An 18,113-nucleotide genomic window follows, 5' to 3' on the forward strand; every position below is an offset into this window, starting at 1 on the left:
TGTAAATGTCCTCTGATTTCAGCCTCCACAAAAGCAACCATATTAGCTTATTCACACACATCAGCTTTGACTTTGGAAAACAGTGAACAACATTTTTGCCTCTTGCTGTATTATTGTACGCTAACCACCAACATTTTTGTGAGCATATTTAACATAAACTGAAAAATAAGCTCACCGGGGCGTTTGCTAAACAAGCTTCCACTGTACTCCACACACCAATACTGTATATTGCTGTGGACAAAATTACCTCAACCTTTGATTACACAGGGATTGATAGTGCTTACGATTCATGTCTTGGTTAGAACCATATTTCAATCGGTTAATGTTTTTTTCCCTCTACAGGGTGTTTATTACCAAAGGGCCCAGTTCATCCGTCAACCAGAGGACCTCGTGTCTGTCGACCACCGCGTGCTTGCCGTGATTAACGTCGGCGGGAACCGCTACACCTTCCCTTGGACTACACTGCAGCAGTTCCCACTCACTCGCCTGGGCCGCCTGTGTGGCTGCAGGTCACCTGAGGACATTGCCAGCGTCTGCGACGACTATGACGAAGCACGGAAGGAATTCTTTTTTGATCGCTCGCCATCCGCCTTCAGGGTCATCCTCAACTTCCTGGCCGCCGGCAAACTCCGCCTGCTGCGAGAGATGTGCATCCTCTCCCTGCACGATGAGCTCACCTACTGGGGCGTGGAGATGGCCTACATGGAACGCTGCTGCAAGAGGAAGATGTACACTCGCATCGAGGAGGTGCACGAGCAGGAGAGGCAGGAGGAGGAGCGCAGGCAGAGAAATGCCATGCAGCGAGTTCCCGTGGAGGAGACGACATATCGAAAAGTTATGAACTGGCTCAGAGACATGGTGGAGAATCCCCAATCTGGCTTACCGGGGAAGATCTTCGCCTGTCTGTCGGTCATCATGGTGGCGGTGACTGTGGTCAGCTTGTGTATCAGCACCATGCCTGACCTCAGAGAGGAAGAGGACAGGGTAAGTGAGCTACACTACACTGCACAAATACCAATGTACAGTGAAAAATGTTGGGTCACCGTTAGATTTGTTGTTCTATCAACGCACTTAGTCACTCAGCAGAGTGCAGACCTCCACCAAGGCCAAACTGTAAATTATAGTAGCAAAAAATATCCATCTTTAAAGAATTAACTGGCTTTGAAAGTCAGTATTTCAACTGTTGTGACATTACTCTTGTTTTTTAAGCGTTAGAACGGTGAAATGTATTTGCCGCGTATGATACTTTATCAGAGGGGAGGAACTGGCAAGGATAAAGCAGCTAAATTAATTTTATAAATCTGTCTCACCCGCAGTGAAGCTCAGGCAGTAAATAGATTGATGCTTGAATAAAGTGCAAATTCCTGAACATACCTGTGGTGCTTTATAACCCCATGTACAGTATTTACTTCTCCTAACTTTTAACATAAGTTATTCATTATGACTCTGAGGGGGCGGGTGGACTGTTCTATTGATGCGATAGTGACTCAAAGTGAAAGTAAATAGTGCCTGCACCTTTATCCAAATCCTGACCAAAATGTAAGGGGTTCTTCATTTGCCCATGTATCCCTCTGCAGTTTTTTCGAGTCACCTACATCACTGCTTCTCAAATAGTGGGGTGTTCAATAGTCAGGGAGCGTGACTCCTCTCATAAAATGTCTTCAAGGTTGGCGGGTCTTTTAGTGTCTTTATTCACGCTTGAATGATGTTGGTACCGACAACTCATACAGTGGTTTGTACAGATAATTGAGAACCACTGTAAGTTCTATCAATTAAAAGTCTAGTTGAACGATTACATAATGATATGCAGTTTCACTTGCAACTTAACACAACAAACATGGACTCTCCAGCTGTATGGCTGTTGACACCAGCCTGGCTTAGAAGAATTAAGCCTGCACAAGTCTTGTTTTATTAATTTCAAGTGGACAAAAACAGACTGCAAGTACTCGAGCAAAGTAATCGGCTCCCTCTCATCACAGCCTCTTAAATATCTGTGGGATGCGTGTGTGTGTTTGCTTTTGTGTGTGAGTGCTGGCCATGAATATCCTGTGAACTGTGCCTACCCATAACAGGGCGGGATAATGACGCCTCATGCTCACTGAGGCCTGTTCAGTATGTGCCAGTAAACACTGGAGTAATAACAAAATTGTTTCACTGTATCGCATGCATGCAAATGTATGCACAAGTAGACACGTGAAAAACCCGATTAACACATACGCACACAGATTCATTGTATTGAAGTGGTCTGCTGCCGTGTTACTTTTTTGAATTTTCAGCCCTTTGTTGCTCAGATATCCATGAAGCACATCTGATCGTATGGCGATATGGACGCAGTGATCAAGCAGACTTTGGGGAACAGTACCAGCTTGAGCTCGGGTCATGACTGAAGACACAGATTTGACTATGGGGTTTTGGTTTGCAGGACACACTTACATACACAACAACAGAACTGATAGCTGAAAATGTTGACTGATGGATAACTATTAGTGGAACTTGTGTCAGGGATAAGCAGATCTACACATATGTAAGTCTTGAATCATTTATGTCAAGGCATGCATGTCAACTGAGAGGTGTTACTTTACCTTGCAATGTGTGGAGCCACTGTCCCTCACCACGTCGTGCGGCCAATTTCGGAGCTTCTCTCTATCATATTTTTAAAAGATATCATACTCAAGCAACTTGTACTTATTTTTTGTCTAAATTAAGTATTTTCAAGCATAGAATGAACTAAAATACTGGGATGATATGTACTATTCTACCCTGGTCTTGCAAGTAATGCAAGTTTGAATTATGTCACAAGAGCACAATAATCCCTAACACAAGCTACGCCAAGCTAAAAGTCAACTCCCAACGTCACTTCCTTTACAGCTGACAAACTGCTAATATCTATTTATGTATCTGTACTGCACAGACTGAACTCGAAACTGAAACCAGCAAAATGCAACAAAATGGAGAGCAGTGAAGCATAAAAGCGTATTTAAGAGCCAAATTGCATGCTCAGTACAAAAAATTATTACATGTTTGCAGGTCTTCATTCATATTGAAAGTCCTCCCTGCCTCTCACAACCTCCCCGACAATACACCTCGACCCCCCAGGGGTCGCCCCACTATTTGAGAAGCACTGCTTTACAGCAACACACACAAGTACAAGTCTTATTCATGTCTTAAATGGCTTATTTTCTTTTGTTATGTCTACAATACTTGCTAACACGAGTGTACAGGTGACTATAGGGGTGTTAGTTCATGTCTAGACGGCTCTAGTAATGTTAAAAACAGTATTTAGAAGGAAACAAATTTCCACTCTCTAACTAAAAACTATATAAATAGGAATCCTACTTTTCGGAAATTCACTTATCACAGTTACTGTACTCGCAGATGTGATCCCAAATTGACAGCAGTTGTGCAGACAGCAGTATTGTTCCACTTTGTCATGACTTGGGTTTCTGTTTAAGTCCTATCTTGCAGCACAGTATGTCAGGATCTCCTTTTGGGCCAGTGAGGGGAGCACATATGACACATGTACAAATGTTCGGTGGGAAGTGGATTTACTAAGCTTACTATCATTTGTAATTATTTTTGAAATTGTTATCTTGTTAAAAGGCTGACTACTGTGTTCATTAATAGTGTATAATACGTCTATTACGTTTTAAAAGTACTTTGCTACAGCAGAGCCCGATGGTACCGTTTTGGTATGAGGAGGCGCATACTGCCAAAGGGTTGACTGCAGCAGGGTGTGATATAGGAGAATTTAGATCTGCAGAGGACTTCATTATCTGTAATGCCTGAAAACTGAATTTTAAGTGTGCTACCGGGAGCAGCCCAGTGGTTGGTCAGGAAAACACACACACATCAAGAAGCTCAGACAAAAGCTTGGACCAAATCCATAAATCTAATTGCGGGGATGCTGGGAACCTTGTGTGATGCTGTCGGCATGATTGGATGAATCTATGGAAAGAGAATAAAAACATAGTGGAGTCAGGTTATATGGTTTTGTGAACAATGTTGTAAGCAGACACACAGTCAAGCTGGGACACTGTTTCTGAAAAATGGGTGTTTACATTCCCATTATCGGGATTACATTCTGTGAAGAGGAAGTGGGCTTTTCTGCTTGTGGTTGTTTCAGGTAAACACAGGAGAAGTGAGTGTGACAGTGGAGCACCACGGGGAGAAATCAAGCTGTCCTCAGGGGCAAGTAGTCTCCACTGAGAGCACAACACTTCCCCAAACTCAAACCTTATTCACACAGCACTTCTTATTGATTCCTGGCAAGAGACTCCATGTGTTAAGAGACCATTTATACCACTGTGGCTACGTTTGATTGCCTTGTAAGGACATTGTGGATTGGAAGGACATATTTGGCACGGGAGGTTGTCCAAAGTTTTGCCTTAGTCAAACTTCCACCTCAAGTAAACAAACCTATCTGCCACTTTCATCTTCACCTGACTACCGAAGTGGGTGTCGGGCAAGCCTGCACGGGGGAAGCAGTAAGAGTCTTGTCATCTTTAATTCACACAGTCCATCTATGTGCTTCTCCTTGCTGGAAGGGGGCCAAGATTCCCTCATGCGCTCATCATTCACCTTCCGGCCTGCCTGAGTGTGTTTGCGTAAGGAGTGAGAAGGGAGAGGTAAAAGAAGATAAAAGAAGAGAAGAGTTAAAATGGTTTACTGTAAGTATGGAACATTAAAGGCAGAATGTACAACAGAGGTGAACTTATTACCCCTAATTCTGTTCCCCTTGCGCCCTTGTGCTGAGGCTTGTCCTCAGCTCATCGCTTCTATCAATCACTCAATTATGACACTCAGGGTTTTGGCAGCGGACTTTTATTAAACAGCTTAAGTCCTCCGGTCCATCCTCTGTCTATCTTTTCTATCAATGCACTTAATGTAAAATCTCTTCTTAGACGTGGACCTTTATTATCTCATCTATCTATGTGGATTTTGCCAACTTCCTGTCGGGAAGTCTGGTCCTTCCCTGTTGTGTCAGTAAATGCAAATAGATGCAATAGATATTGATTACCATGGTTGTGTCAAAGTAGGACACATGGCTGGACTAAAATGGCTTAAGGAGGACTTTGTCACTTTGTCACTGGTCATAACATAAGACTGCAGTTTGTAAAATGAACACAGTGTGTAATTATATGAACATCCTGTGCAAATGTGCATGTTAACTTAATAGGACTCTAAATTGTCCACATGTGTGAATGTGAGTGTGAAAGGTTGTGTGTCTACATGTGCCCTATGATTGGCTAGCAACCAGTCGGGGGTGTACCCCGCCTCTCACCCGAAGTCAGCAGGTGTAGGCTCCAGCATACCCCTGTGGCCCTAATAAGGACAAGCGGAATCAAAAATGAGAAATGAGCCATGATTCAGATTGAGATAATATAACATCTAACAATTACAACAGTCTCTGTTCCTGCAAATGGAGATGAAGGTCAAGGTGAAGCTAGCAGGAGGGGTTTGGAGAGGGAGGGGAAGCGAACTGTGTGTAAAAAAAAAAATTGTTGGCGTCTCAGTTACTTCTGGACTTACGCTAGTCGTCGGTGGTGTTGGAAGGCAACCCCTCCGAAAAGTGGGGATCTACTGTACCTGAAAGACAGCAACATTTGCTCATCCAGTTTTCCTTATTTATTAGTTCCTTGTATTGGCTGCCTTTAAATTCATCACCGGTTTTATTTCAGGTCACAAGGAAAACGATTTATTGTCGTATAATAACTGTAATGAGGAGGTGAAACCCGGTAAGTTGTGCCGCGAACGAGAGAGCATCTCCTTGTCTTCTCCTGTTGCAACACAATGGAATGGAGAAAGGGTGTTTGGTTGTTTTTGTTGTCCAAGGAAAAAACACAAAAGGGCAGCTGTAGCCAAAAGCTACCTCGTCTTCTGCTTCAGCAGCCCTCGCCCTCTGAAGGTTACATCAGCATTAGGATGGAGCAACTCTTGGAATGAAGGGAAAATAAGAAATCACAGTTTGTAAGTTTTTAAAAGTTCCTAAGCCTTTCTGCTTACACATTTACACTGCACTAAGACCCATTAAATCAAGGTTAAGATACTGATACAGACTGTAACACTTTTGTGCTTCAGTCATTCTACTAGTTTTTATTATCTACAGCAGTGATTCTCAGCTGGTGGGTCGCGGACCCACTTTTAGTGGGTCGCGGCTATTAATCTTTCATGTTCATTCTGAAGGGGATTTTTTTATGCAGCAGGATGTCGTCTGTTAATACTCCTGTAGCTGGCGACAACGCTCAGTTGAAGCTCTCTGTCATAGAAGAAGGCCAACAATGCTGCTTTGTCAGCATTAAGATGTTGAATGTGTTAGTCCTGTCTCTTCTTGAGCCTTACAAAGTATTTGTAAGTATTTTATGCTCATTATATATCAGCTATTCAAGTGTAATGTGAATCTTAGTTGAATACGTAATTGTCATATTTAGAGGCGTTTGAAATCAACATTTAAAATCGCTTGTGCTAATCGCTAGCGTGTATAAGGGATTTCCAGTGTAAATTAGCAACCAGCTAGCGCATGTATTGAAATACATTTCGTTGATGTTGAATTTGTTTTGTTCTTGCACACAGTGTTATTTTGCAGTACCTCTAATTCAAATTGCTGTCTTTTCATTAAATATAAGCTATTTTAGAAATTTGATCCGCTTGAAGCTGCCAATCTACAGAATATCTCCTTGGTTCATTGCATTTTTATAGTTATGGTTACGTCAAAATATGTTGACTTAACCTTGCTTTGTGGCAACATACCGTACATTTACTTACACTTACTAGTCTACTGTGATAGCTGTACAAGGATAATAACCTTCACTCTTAGTGAGATATTGAACGTTAAAGCATGAAAAGAAGCATAAGCTGCCTATCCCAAAAAATTGTGTCTTGCTGATAATTGTGTCTTGCCTACAGTTAAAGCATGATGGTGCTAGCGTCAGGGTCTGGGGCTGCATGAATGCTGCCAGCACTGGGGAGTTTCGGTTCGTTGAGTGATACATGAATTCCAACATGTATTGTGACACTGTGAAGCAGAGCATGAGCCTCTCCCTTGGCAACAAGGGTCACAAGACAGTTTTGTAACATGATAACAAGCCAAACACACCTCACACCTGACTGCTTCCTATAGTATTGTCCCTTGAGCATTTTTATCAGGCAGAGGTTGGACAGACCCCTTAGTTCCCTCTGCATTACCAAGACATTTCGGAAAATTTGGGAGAATAGTTTGAAAAAGGCTAGCGAGAAATGTCCATAAATGCATGATGGAGTGAGCTTGTTTCGCAAGACCTGAAGAGCCCTAACCTCAACCCCATCGAACAACCTTTGGGTTGAACTAAAACAGAGATAGTGAGCTAGTAGGCCGTCTCACATGTCCAACTCCGACCTCAAAATGTTCTTCTGGACAAATACAGTAAATCCAACTCCATGCTTTTATTTTCCTGCGATGCCTTCTTGTAGATGACCCAATACTTCAGGTCCATAGTGTACGAGCGTCCAACTGTGATGCGTGCTAATTTAATATTGATTAGATCCGTTTCTACTGTGACTACTGGGCTGACCCCGCACCGACCCCAGTAATCTGTTGCAGTAAAACCCTCGGCAGGATGTCTGCAGCTGATTGGAGGGAGCAGTAACTGCCCCCCACAAGCAGGCGGCCTCGTCACACGTCGATAACCGGCTTGGCTAAATTTGGTGACGTCTGACATTCTTTTGCACAGATTCAAGAGGGTGACTTCTAAGCCGAGCAAACACTTTGACTGCATTGTCATTCCTCCTCTGCAAACTTTCTGCATATGTTTCACTCCCGTTTCAGTCTGATGCATGTCTTTAATATGCTTGTCCAGTGAAAGTGCCTTTTCTGACAGCCTCATCAGATTTGCTCTGCTTTTGTAATTCAGATGTTTTCTGACCTGGGGGAGTAATTGAAGTGGTCATTTATGTCCTTAATGCTGTAAATTAAAGTGGGATTTGCTGTTCAGTAATTACGCTCCCAGCATCAATCTCAAGTATGTAGAGAAGAAAAAGGGAGGGAGAGGGTGAAGAAGCTAAAAGCAAGACAGGAGAGAGCAATGGATGATGTGAGTTAAGGTTAAGCTTGAGAGCATCTGCTGAGTTGGATGACTTTTTGTCCAAGATGTCTTGGTAAGATGAACATTGAAGATCAAAGTGGAATTAATAGGGTTTTTCACAACACTCAGTTGATTACTTGATTAATCAGCTGCATTATTAAGGAACGCCGGGTGCGGGGGGGGGTCAGCCAGAGGTCACCTATTGAATCAGGTGAAGGATATAAACATCGCACTCGCCATGAAGGCTCCTTTCTCTCCTTTCTCATTCGTCTCCTCGCTCAGGAGACCTGTTCAAATTTTTAAGACTGTCTGAGAGTCAAATATAACCAGGTAATAGGAAGAGGAAGGTAATAGGAAGAGGACACAGACAAGCAGACCACACACGTGCCCGATACACACATTGTTGCCAAGGTGGAGCAATTCTAATGCAAGCCTAAGAATTTAGGGGTAATTCACAACAACAAAGGCCATCTATCACTAATCATTTAGTTTCCACACACATATTACAGATGTGACTGACAGGAAGAGTGCTAACTCACATCTTTTCTGCAGGGAATCCAATTGAAGTGCTGTTTGTGGTGTAATTGTAGAATATATGAAGATGCGTTCATCTCAACAGCCAGCAGTCTTTGTCTGTTGTGTATTAACATTTAAAAACACATAATGAAACAGCTCAGTGTCTTCATTCCAAGCCAATATTAGTCGCAATTCAACCCCAAAGTACTGAAAAGGGACTACTGACATTCAGTGCAATGCTTCATTCATTATTTAGACAAAATATGGTAGTTTGCATCCTGTGGATAAAATTAGATGGTGTGCACTACTTGACTGCAACCAGCTGAGGCGCTGTTTTGTCTTAACCAGTTTGTGGTCTAAATAAAAAAATACATCAGCTATGGCAAGTAGACCTACATCCACATAGATGTTCACTACTCAGGGGTTCTGGAGAGGAGGGTCCCGCGGATAGTCGAATGTCAAATTCAGGAGGAACAGTATGGGTTTTCACCTTTGCCGTGGAACTGTGGACCAACTCTACATTTTCAGCAGGGTGCTTGAGGCTGCATGGAGTTTGCAGTCTGCAGTCTACATGTGTTTTGTGGACTTGGAGAAAGCATTCGACTGTGTTCCTGAAGGAATCCTTTGGAAAGTACATACTAGGAGTATGGGGCACTGGACCACCTAATTCAGGCAGTTTGTTCCCTGTATGACCGGTGTCAGAGCTTGGTCCACATTGCTGGCAATAAGTCGGACACTATCTCAGTGAGGGTTGGATTCCGCCAGGGCTGCTCTTGGTCACCAATTCTGTTCATAACCTTCATCGACAGAATTTCTAGATGCAGCCGGGGTGTTGAGGGGATACAGTTTGGTGGCTGTAGGACTGAGTCTCTACTTTTTGCAGATCGTTCAGTGGTCGTGCTGGCTTCATCGGGCTGTGATCTTCAGCTCTCACTGGATCGGTCCAAAGCCAAGTGTGAAGCAGCTAGGATCAGAATCAACACTTTCAAGTGCGAGTCCACGGTTCTCGCGCGGAAAAAGGTGGAGTGCCATCTCCGCGTCGGGATGATTCAAGTACCTGGGAGTCTTGTTCACTAGTGAGGGAAGGATGGAAGACAAGATCGACAGGCGAATTAGTGCGGCATCTGCAGTGAAGCAGAGTCTGCATCAATACGTTGTGGTGAAGATTGGGCTGAGCCGAAAGGCAAAGCTCTCAGTTTCGTGTTTGATCAACATTTCTACCCTCACCTATGGTCATGAGCTTTGGGTAGTGACCAAAAGGACAATATCTCCAACACAAACAGCCAAAATGAGTTTCCACTATAGGATGGCTGCGCTCATCCTGAGAGATAATGTGAGAAGCTCCACCATCCAGGAGGATGTCAGAGTACAGCCATTGCCCATCCACATTGAGAGAAGCCAGTTGAGGTAGATTTTAATCAGGATGCCTCCCAGATGCCTCCCTAGGGAGGTGTTCAGGGCACGTCAAAATGGCAGGAGGCATCAGGGAAGACCCAGGACACATTGGTGAGACGACAGTATGTCTCTCAACTAGCCTGGGTACTCAGGCTGGCTGCTCAGACTGCTGCCCCCACGTCCCAACGCTGGATAAGCAGAAGAAGATGGATGGATGACACCATTAAGCAAGCAGGTGTTCACAACATGCAGAGAGAGGCTCTCCTGACCCATTTACAATCTATTTTTTAAAATGAGCAGTTATGTTGCATTAAAGTTTCAAGCTTCTGTGGCATACACCATCTTGTCTTTCGGCTGTACAAAGTCATCTGTGCAGATTGACTGCACAAAATTAGGAAGCTATCAGACAACCTCAGGTGCAACGTGTTTATTTTCCCTTCCTGATGACAAGACTTGGATTCTTCAGGCAAGACTGATGTGAGCAGAATGCAAGTGAAGGAAACAAAATCTTGAGGCTGCTTGTGATGGCTCGAGGAAAATAAGGGTGAATGAGAAACCCGCTGGCTGTCACTGAAGCATTTGCAGTCACAATCATTTACAGAGTCAGAGGGACCTGACCTTTCTGTTGCCGCAGATTGTCTTATTATCGGGCTTTGACAAAGTGCTGTGCCTTTTGTGTCTGTATGTGAGTGCTGCCACCTTTATGCAGTTTTGCATTCAAAGATTTTAATCAAAAACCTCCTCCGTTATGATTTTAAATGTGTATATTATTAAGTGCTGAGGCGTGTTCTGTGCAAAAAACACATACAGTTGTAGCTCGTTCGCCCCCGTTTTTGTAGGATTCGGTTTTCAGCGGACACTATTGCCACAAATACGTATCGATTTTCGTGCACTCTCTCGCTTATCCTACGACCAAACAGTGCACCTAACACACTAGTCAGTTTACCCACGTATCATTCCGCGGAATCTAAAGTGCCAAAACAAAGCATAGACGTTTTGGTGACTGAGTTTCTGAGAAGAATAGATTTATTCTTTTACTTTTTATTCCTTCTATAAAGCACTGTGCGCCCTGCGCTGATGAGATGTTCAAGCGCACTGTGCATTTCTGAGTGTTCTGTGCTTTTTTTAAAAAATTCAATACAGTTGCAAGTGCCAGAACTTTGATAAAGAAGGTGAGATACACTATTGAATCCAATAAAGAGGTCGTAGTAAAACGTCTGTTACGATAGGATTGTAATGTAAAGATTCCTAGTTACACAGGTTGCAGAGGGAACATATTAAGGGAGAGATATTACAGAAAGTGAGCCGGAAGTTTACAATTAAGTTCAATACAGCTCTAAACGTTTAAAAAACGTTTTAAACGTTTAAAAGTTTATAACGTACTAGAATGAGACAGCCTCCATGTGGCTCTTCGGCCCCCTCCCCTCATCCCCCCACTCATCTTTGTGTTCCCAAACAAGAGTCATGAGTAAACGGTCAATGTGATTTTACATCACTTTTACTTTTACATCACTATTTTGCATGTAAAATAATAATTATTCTCTGTAAAATGTGTTTTGTGTTCATGTTTTTGGGTGTCTGGAAAAGATTAATTGGATTTACATTTTTTTTTATTCTTTTTGATTTGATTCTTCTGAAATTGATTCCTTTTCATAGGTTACGTTTTCATCTGTCCCTTTGGAAAGGATTCATGTAAAAAAACGAGGTTCTGCTGTCTTTTAAATTTGCAAGCCTTTCCAGTGTGTTTGTGAGCACATGCATAACGTTTGTTCGGTTGACAGTATCAGTGTGCAGCAGATTTCATGCCTTATTATAGTCTATCTGGTTATGAGCTGTATTATTTCCATCCGTCACTGCATGGCTGCCAAGTAGGCTTATGGAAGAGAACAGCAAAGTATGAGGTGTTTATCTTGTCTGTGCCAAAATACGATTGGACAGCTAACACAGCACAGACGTGCAACAATGCAGTTTTACAACTGAATGTTATACACGAAGGCACTTAACAAGGCAGTGAATAGTGTGTTAACTTTTTTGATAATGTGACCTTTCAATGACCCTGAATTTTTTTTTTGCAACATAAAAGACAGAATCTTACTTTTGCAAAGGCCTCTATTATTTCATAAACTATTATTATATATTATTATTATTATTTTTTTTAATTATTAGTCTAAAAGATGCATATTTAAGCAAATGTTATATTATGTTGTACCTAAATTAAGCATTGTCATATATCAAAATGGCGAAATGAACAAAAAATATAAATATAAGGCATCCAGAAGATGCATTTAAAGAGATGATGAATTGTCGTATTTTACACTGGTAATGGTGCGTCAGTAATGTTACTCTAATGTTCGGTGAGACACACAAGCACCAGACTTGGTCACCTGAACAACAGGCATTTATTGCATGTTTGAATTATCTCACAACAGGCACCATAATCCCTAACCCACGCCAAACTGAAACTCAACTCTGGACCCCGAATATCGCTTCCTGTCCGCCACCCACTCAGCTCCTCTACCACCGGAACACATTTACAGCAATACACACAAGCATGAGCCTTATTTGTGTCTTAAATGGCTTGTTTTCTCTTATTATGTCAACTATATTGGGTAATACAAGTGTAAAGGTGACTATAGGGGTGTTATTTCATGTCTAGAGGGCTCTACTAATATTAAAAACTGTATTTTGAAGGTTGTAAACAGATTTTCTATGCCCTATGAACATATTCAATTCATAAATAAGGAATTATTTTAATAAAATTCACTCAAGGTCGGGTCTTGAACTGATTAACCGCGATAAACGAGGGATTACTGTAATTGGAATTGACATGTTTACATGAATTTCAGAAATGTGATATTCAAAAAACCCAGGTTTATGTTATTTCTTCCGGAGTACGTACTATACCTGTACATCCATAGTGATGTTTAACCCAACATTCTTGTTATTTTCAGATCTTAATCTTGTTGAACATCTTTATTAATTTACTCCACGAAAATAAAAAAGATAGTTGACTTTCATAGGACAAGCACTTGCACCTGGTTTTGGCCTTCATCCTTCCTTCCTCACGTTATGATTTCCATTTTCTATGGTTTTTACTTATGCGCAAAACAATGCACAACAAATCAAGTTAATGGGTATACATGCACCAAGACAGAAAATAGTTGCTGGCAGTAACAGAAACAGCAAATACATTTCCCCAAGTGTGAAATTGAGACGCTGATAAGGGTTTGCTTGCAACGCATTGTGATTACAAAAGCAGCTACTCTAAGTGTGCACATGTCCATGCAACCTCCCGAGGACCTTTCTGTGTATTGTGTGTATTCACACATAGCGTAACACACCACACACCTTCCACTTTGCATGTTCTGCATACATGCTGCTATCAGGTTGCAGGAGGGCAGCCTGGTGACGGATGGAGGTGTCACCTAATACAAGTCCTTTAATAACACATGACGCATGAACGCAGTGCTTCTTCGTTCTCTTTGTCATCACGTGTTGTTTCATTTCTCCTCCTTGCTCGCCATTTGACTGCCTTTGAAAGTATGTGAAAGGTCCACATAGCAGCATAAAGCAGCAGGTTCACTGAAGTATGTTCAATGTCCGCCTCAAGGTAAAGCTGATTGATGGGCTGAATCTTTTGTTCCCATTTCTGCCCCAACCTTTGGACACACTGTGATTACAAGGTCATGGCTGGGGATTTTTTCCTTCTTTGTTTGATGGATTGAAATACCACAGCAGAAATAAGGAGAGAGCTAATGCATAGAAAATGCACTGAGGTAGATGATGAGCAGTAATTGGGACATGCCAAATGAAACATTTTGTTATCTTGCCATGGTTATATATTCATGGGAAGAGCCAGGGGAAATCAGGCCTTCATATCACTTGGAAAAAAATGTAACCCCAGAAAAGGATTGGAGTAAATTTCAAAACTGTTCCAGTACAGTGGAACCTTGGTTAGCATACGCCCTGGCTAGTGTGTTTTTCAGTTAATGCTGAAAATTTAGCAGAAAATATGACAACGTACAATAAACGCGTGAGACAACTGTGTTCCTAATGTATTTTTATCACAAAACGTGCTTGTTAGAATCTTGTTAGCTTGCTACTGCATGGGAAAATGAACCCGAAGTCAGCTCTGTCGCCTGTCTATGATGTCATCAGCAGTTCACTCTGTCGTTTTTTGCTAACACAGTTAACCCGCAAGTCTCAAAAATGTTAACACCAGACGTTTTTACAATTATAGTGTATAGTTTGTGTATGCTCTGATCAGGGTTTTATGCTGCCGATACTGATCATCCATGAGTGAAATCGGCTGATATCAATACCGTTCACATAGATTAAGTGAAAATTTTGAAATTTATTATTGGCTATTTCAGGGATCACCAACATCATTTACAAAATGAAAATGGCAAAGATCTACTCATTTTTGCAACATTTATTTCCATAGCTTATTTCAACCCAAACAAAGCGAATATGCTTGTTTCACCAGAACATGAACAAATTGCTGGCATCCACAACCATTTTGTATTTCAGAATGCATTTCTTTCTGATGTTCTCACATTATGAACTGAAAACTTGAATTAAAAGCAGGCTTGCAGGTGCCTCATGTGGTCGGGGGAGGCCCCCTACCGTGCACGTTGGTGACCCCTGCCCTGGGCTAAATGATATGAAAGGGGAACCATAAAATTTAGACCAAAACAATTTGACTTACTTTTTCAAAATCACTGGTGAAACTTAGAGGATGAGGCGCCTTCTTTCAGGGGAATTTGGATGCGAGATAAGCTTGATCCAACCGCTTTTCGGGCTATTCGCCTTAGACCTCCGACTGCCACACATACACACGGGCGCTACATTAGCCGCCGCCTGACCAATGATCACATCACGAGCCTCCATAACTCACCACATCCTGCCAAGTGCCTGCCCCCCAAATGCTGCACCAAACAAAAGCTTTTTAACGCGTGTGGCATGTTTTGCAGGGTGCTAAACACAGCGACAGATAAGTCCCACACGGCAGCCATGCTTGTTTTGGCTTTGTGAAGGGAAAGTGAGCAGGAGACGGTCGCTTGTAGGCTAGATGCTGCAATGGGGGCGGAGCTGATCAGCGGATTATAAAGCAAGTATCGGCATAATACTGCTTTTTCACAGAAATCGGCCAATACTGATCGGTGGCCGATAGTTCGGAGCACCCCTAGTTTACATGCATAAAATAATTCTAAATGCACATAAATGAACACAAAAAGGATACATCTATATTTAAGGTTCATTTGACCTTCATTGGAGATGTGATTGACACAGAAAGACACAATGTGTCAGCGAGCGCAACACGCACACCACCTTTGTGGTTTGCTGTGGTTTCTTTTTTTTACATTCAGTAGTGTTTCTCACCTTCTTTATCAAAATGCTAGCACTTGCAACTTTCTTTGGCTCCATTTTCAGTTATTTTGCAGCCGTGATCAATAAGAAAAATACAGACTTGAACACTATTGAATTCGAGAAATAACTCACGGCAAAACACAAAGGTGGCATCCGTGTTGTGCCGTTGTGCCGTGTTGTCAACAATCACATCTTCAATGAAGGTAAAAGTAACCTTGAATGTTCATTTATCCTTTTCATTCATCATTTGTATCTTCATATATGGATTTCAAATAGGTTTTTTACATGTAAAACTATAATTGTAAAACTATAAAGACATGTTTTGTGTTCACGTGTTTTCCTTTCTGGAATGGATTCATTGGATTTATGTTGTTTCTTATGGGAAAAATTGCCAGGTCGGGAGAGTAGGGAGGTTGCTCCAGCACGGCGATGTTCTTCTCAGCCAGGAACTGTTGAATGCTCAGGGCATTGTGAGCAGGCACATTGTCATGGTGAAGCAGTTGTGAGTTGTCCTGCTACCATTCTCGCCTCTTCTCGCAGAAGAAAAACGCAGCAGAATCTTTCTGTAAACGTGCTGGTTGCTCATCTGGACCTGTGGAAAGAACTCACAGTGGACGATGCTCCTCACATTGAAGAATGCGGTCAACATCAACAGTCCTGAAACTTTTTTGACAGACCTAAAACCATTATCTTTCTTCACTGATTGGGTGGGAAAAATCACAGGCAGGTGTTGTGCGTTCATTTCGATTCAAGCTCAAGTTACCAAATATGGATGTTTGCATTATTAAGGGCTATGGACCTGGATTTGGCAGAGGCCACAGCTTGTAGGACCAATATTGGATACAAATATCACGGTTTGGTACTGGATTTTGGATCAATGCCAATTGCATTCCCTGGCACCAGCAAATTGTGAAGAATGCAATAATCTTAATTACCATACACTTAAGATGCTGCTTAGTCTGCTTACCACTGAGAGACTGATTTGTATTTGTATTATTATTACCACATATATCTTTTATGACTAAACTGGTGCTTGCATATATCGAGAGTTGCTCGAGGCAGCACAAACTGTACACTTTCAACTGCTCCACAAGTTAAAAAGCACATCAATAATTCAAAACAATAGAGGCGTCTTCTTGTCTGACAATACAAAGACACATTTACACTTCAAACCTTGTGTGCACACAGCGGTCTCACTGATGAGGTATCCGGATGAAGCCCCACTGTGAAGGTATGGTTCTTAAGCCGAGGGTAGATGGACGTGGACAAGAATGTAAAAGCGTGGAATACAATATGTTGGAATACCAAAGTGGAAACCAGCACACATTAGCTCACTTGCCATAGTCTGGACTAATTTATGTTTAAGCATAGTGTTACTAAAAGACAGCTGTTTATCACAGAGCAATATAGTATATTTTATCACTGCAGTTCCCTGACCATCTGTGATACCATTAACACAGCCACTGCCATCAAAGTAAAGCATATGAGCAGTACATGCATAAAGCACAGGCATCTGCCACTGTACGATTTTTCCATTGTACAAGTAATCATCCGGGTCTTTTCACTGTCTGTAATGATTTAATGTGTGTTCAAATGATATCTGCCTTGCTTCTTGTGGTTGTTTGCCTTCTCTGTTTAGTTTATTTATTCTGCTACATAGTGAATTATTTGTAATTGCTGGATTCCAAGCCAGTGAATAATAACATTGTCAAAGATCAGATCAGGACTCGAAATCGAATCAGATCTGAGGGGAAAAAAAAAATTGGATCAGGATCGGAGGCAAAAAATGCTGATTCTGACATCTTTAGCCTACTAGTATGAGTGCCTAAGGCCGATCTATAGACGTATATTCCATTGGTAATTTGCAATAGAACATCAAGAGGATGATTACAGAATCCTTATCTTGGTGGAAAAAAAAACACTACAACAGTATGTTAAAATCAAGAGACGCCTTCATGAATGTAAGTACTGAGGGTGAAACTACGGTCATCTTGGACTGGAATGATAGGAAGAGAAGCTTGGAGAAGGAGACTGCTAATGGAACACTTGATGATGTGACTACTGACCAAAGCAACATGTTAAGTTGTGAGGTGTATACAGCTACAGCGCTACAAAACTACTAATATGAATACTGTGAAAGCAACTCAAGACTTTTCGAAAGCGTGGTTTGACTTTATAGACGTTTGTTGGGCATAATTTTCACTTATTGAAGAAAAATGCAGTAAGACACAGAAACGAGTGGCAAGTTAAGGCTGAACACATCATTTTCAGGAAGGACACTTGGAATGTGGTGATGTCCATGGGCTCTAGACTTCAAGTACTCATTGATTACAAAAGATTTTCATCTAAGTACAGTGAAACCTCGGTTTTTCAATGCCTGTTTTTGTATAAAAACGATTGAATGTTGGCCTCTGCCAAGACTTCCCTTTGTCACCAGTTCTGTTCATAATTTATATGGACAGAATTTCAAGGCACAGCCAAGGTGTCAAGAGGGTCTAGTTTCAGGGCCAGAGGATCTCGTCTCTGATATGTGGACCAAATAGCAGCCTCATCAGGCCGTGACCTTCAGTGTTTACTAGAAGTGTTTGCAGCTGAGTGTGAAGCTTCTGGGATGAGTCTCAGCACCTCCAAATTCGAGGTCATGGTTCTCAGTCGGAAAAGAGTGGATTGCACAGTATCTCAGGGTCTTGCTCACCAGTGAGGTCGACAGGTGCATCGGCTCTGCCTCTGCAGTGATGTGGTCGCTGTACCAGACCTGAAGGCAAAACTCTCAAT

The 18,113-nt window shown here is 42.0% G+C and overlaps 1 protein-coding gene across 2 annotated transcripts in view; it reads left to right on the plus strand.

Moving 5' to 3' along the window:
• Positions 1 to 18,113, plus strand: part of kcng4a (potassium voltage-gated channel, subfamily G, member 4a) — a 39,752-nt gene that overhangs the window by 7,489 nt on the left and 14,150 nt on the right. For both annotated transcript variants that reach the window (XM_054777287.1, XM_054777286.1), the window contains one exon: positions 343 to 984. In XM_054777287.1, the coding sequence (XP_054633262.1) occupies positions 343 to 984 (642 nt within the window). The remainder of the gene's footprint in view (positions 1 to 342; positions 985 to 18,113) is intronic.

The sequence above is a fragment of the Dunckerocampus dactyliophorus genome, chromosome 5 (genome assembly GCF_027744805.1).
Source record: "Dunckerocampus dactyliophorus isolate RoL2022-P2 chromosome 5, RoL_Ddac_1.1, whole genome shotgun sequence".
Taxonomy (NCBI): Eukaryota; Metazoa; Chordata; class Actinopteri; order Syngnathiformes; family Syngnathidae; genus Dunckerocampus; species Dunckerocampus dactyliophorus.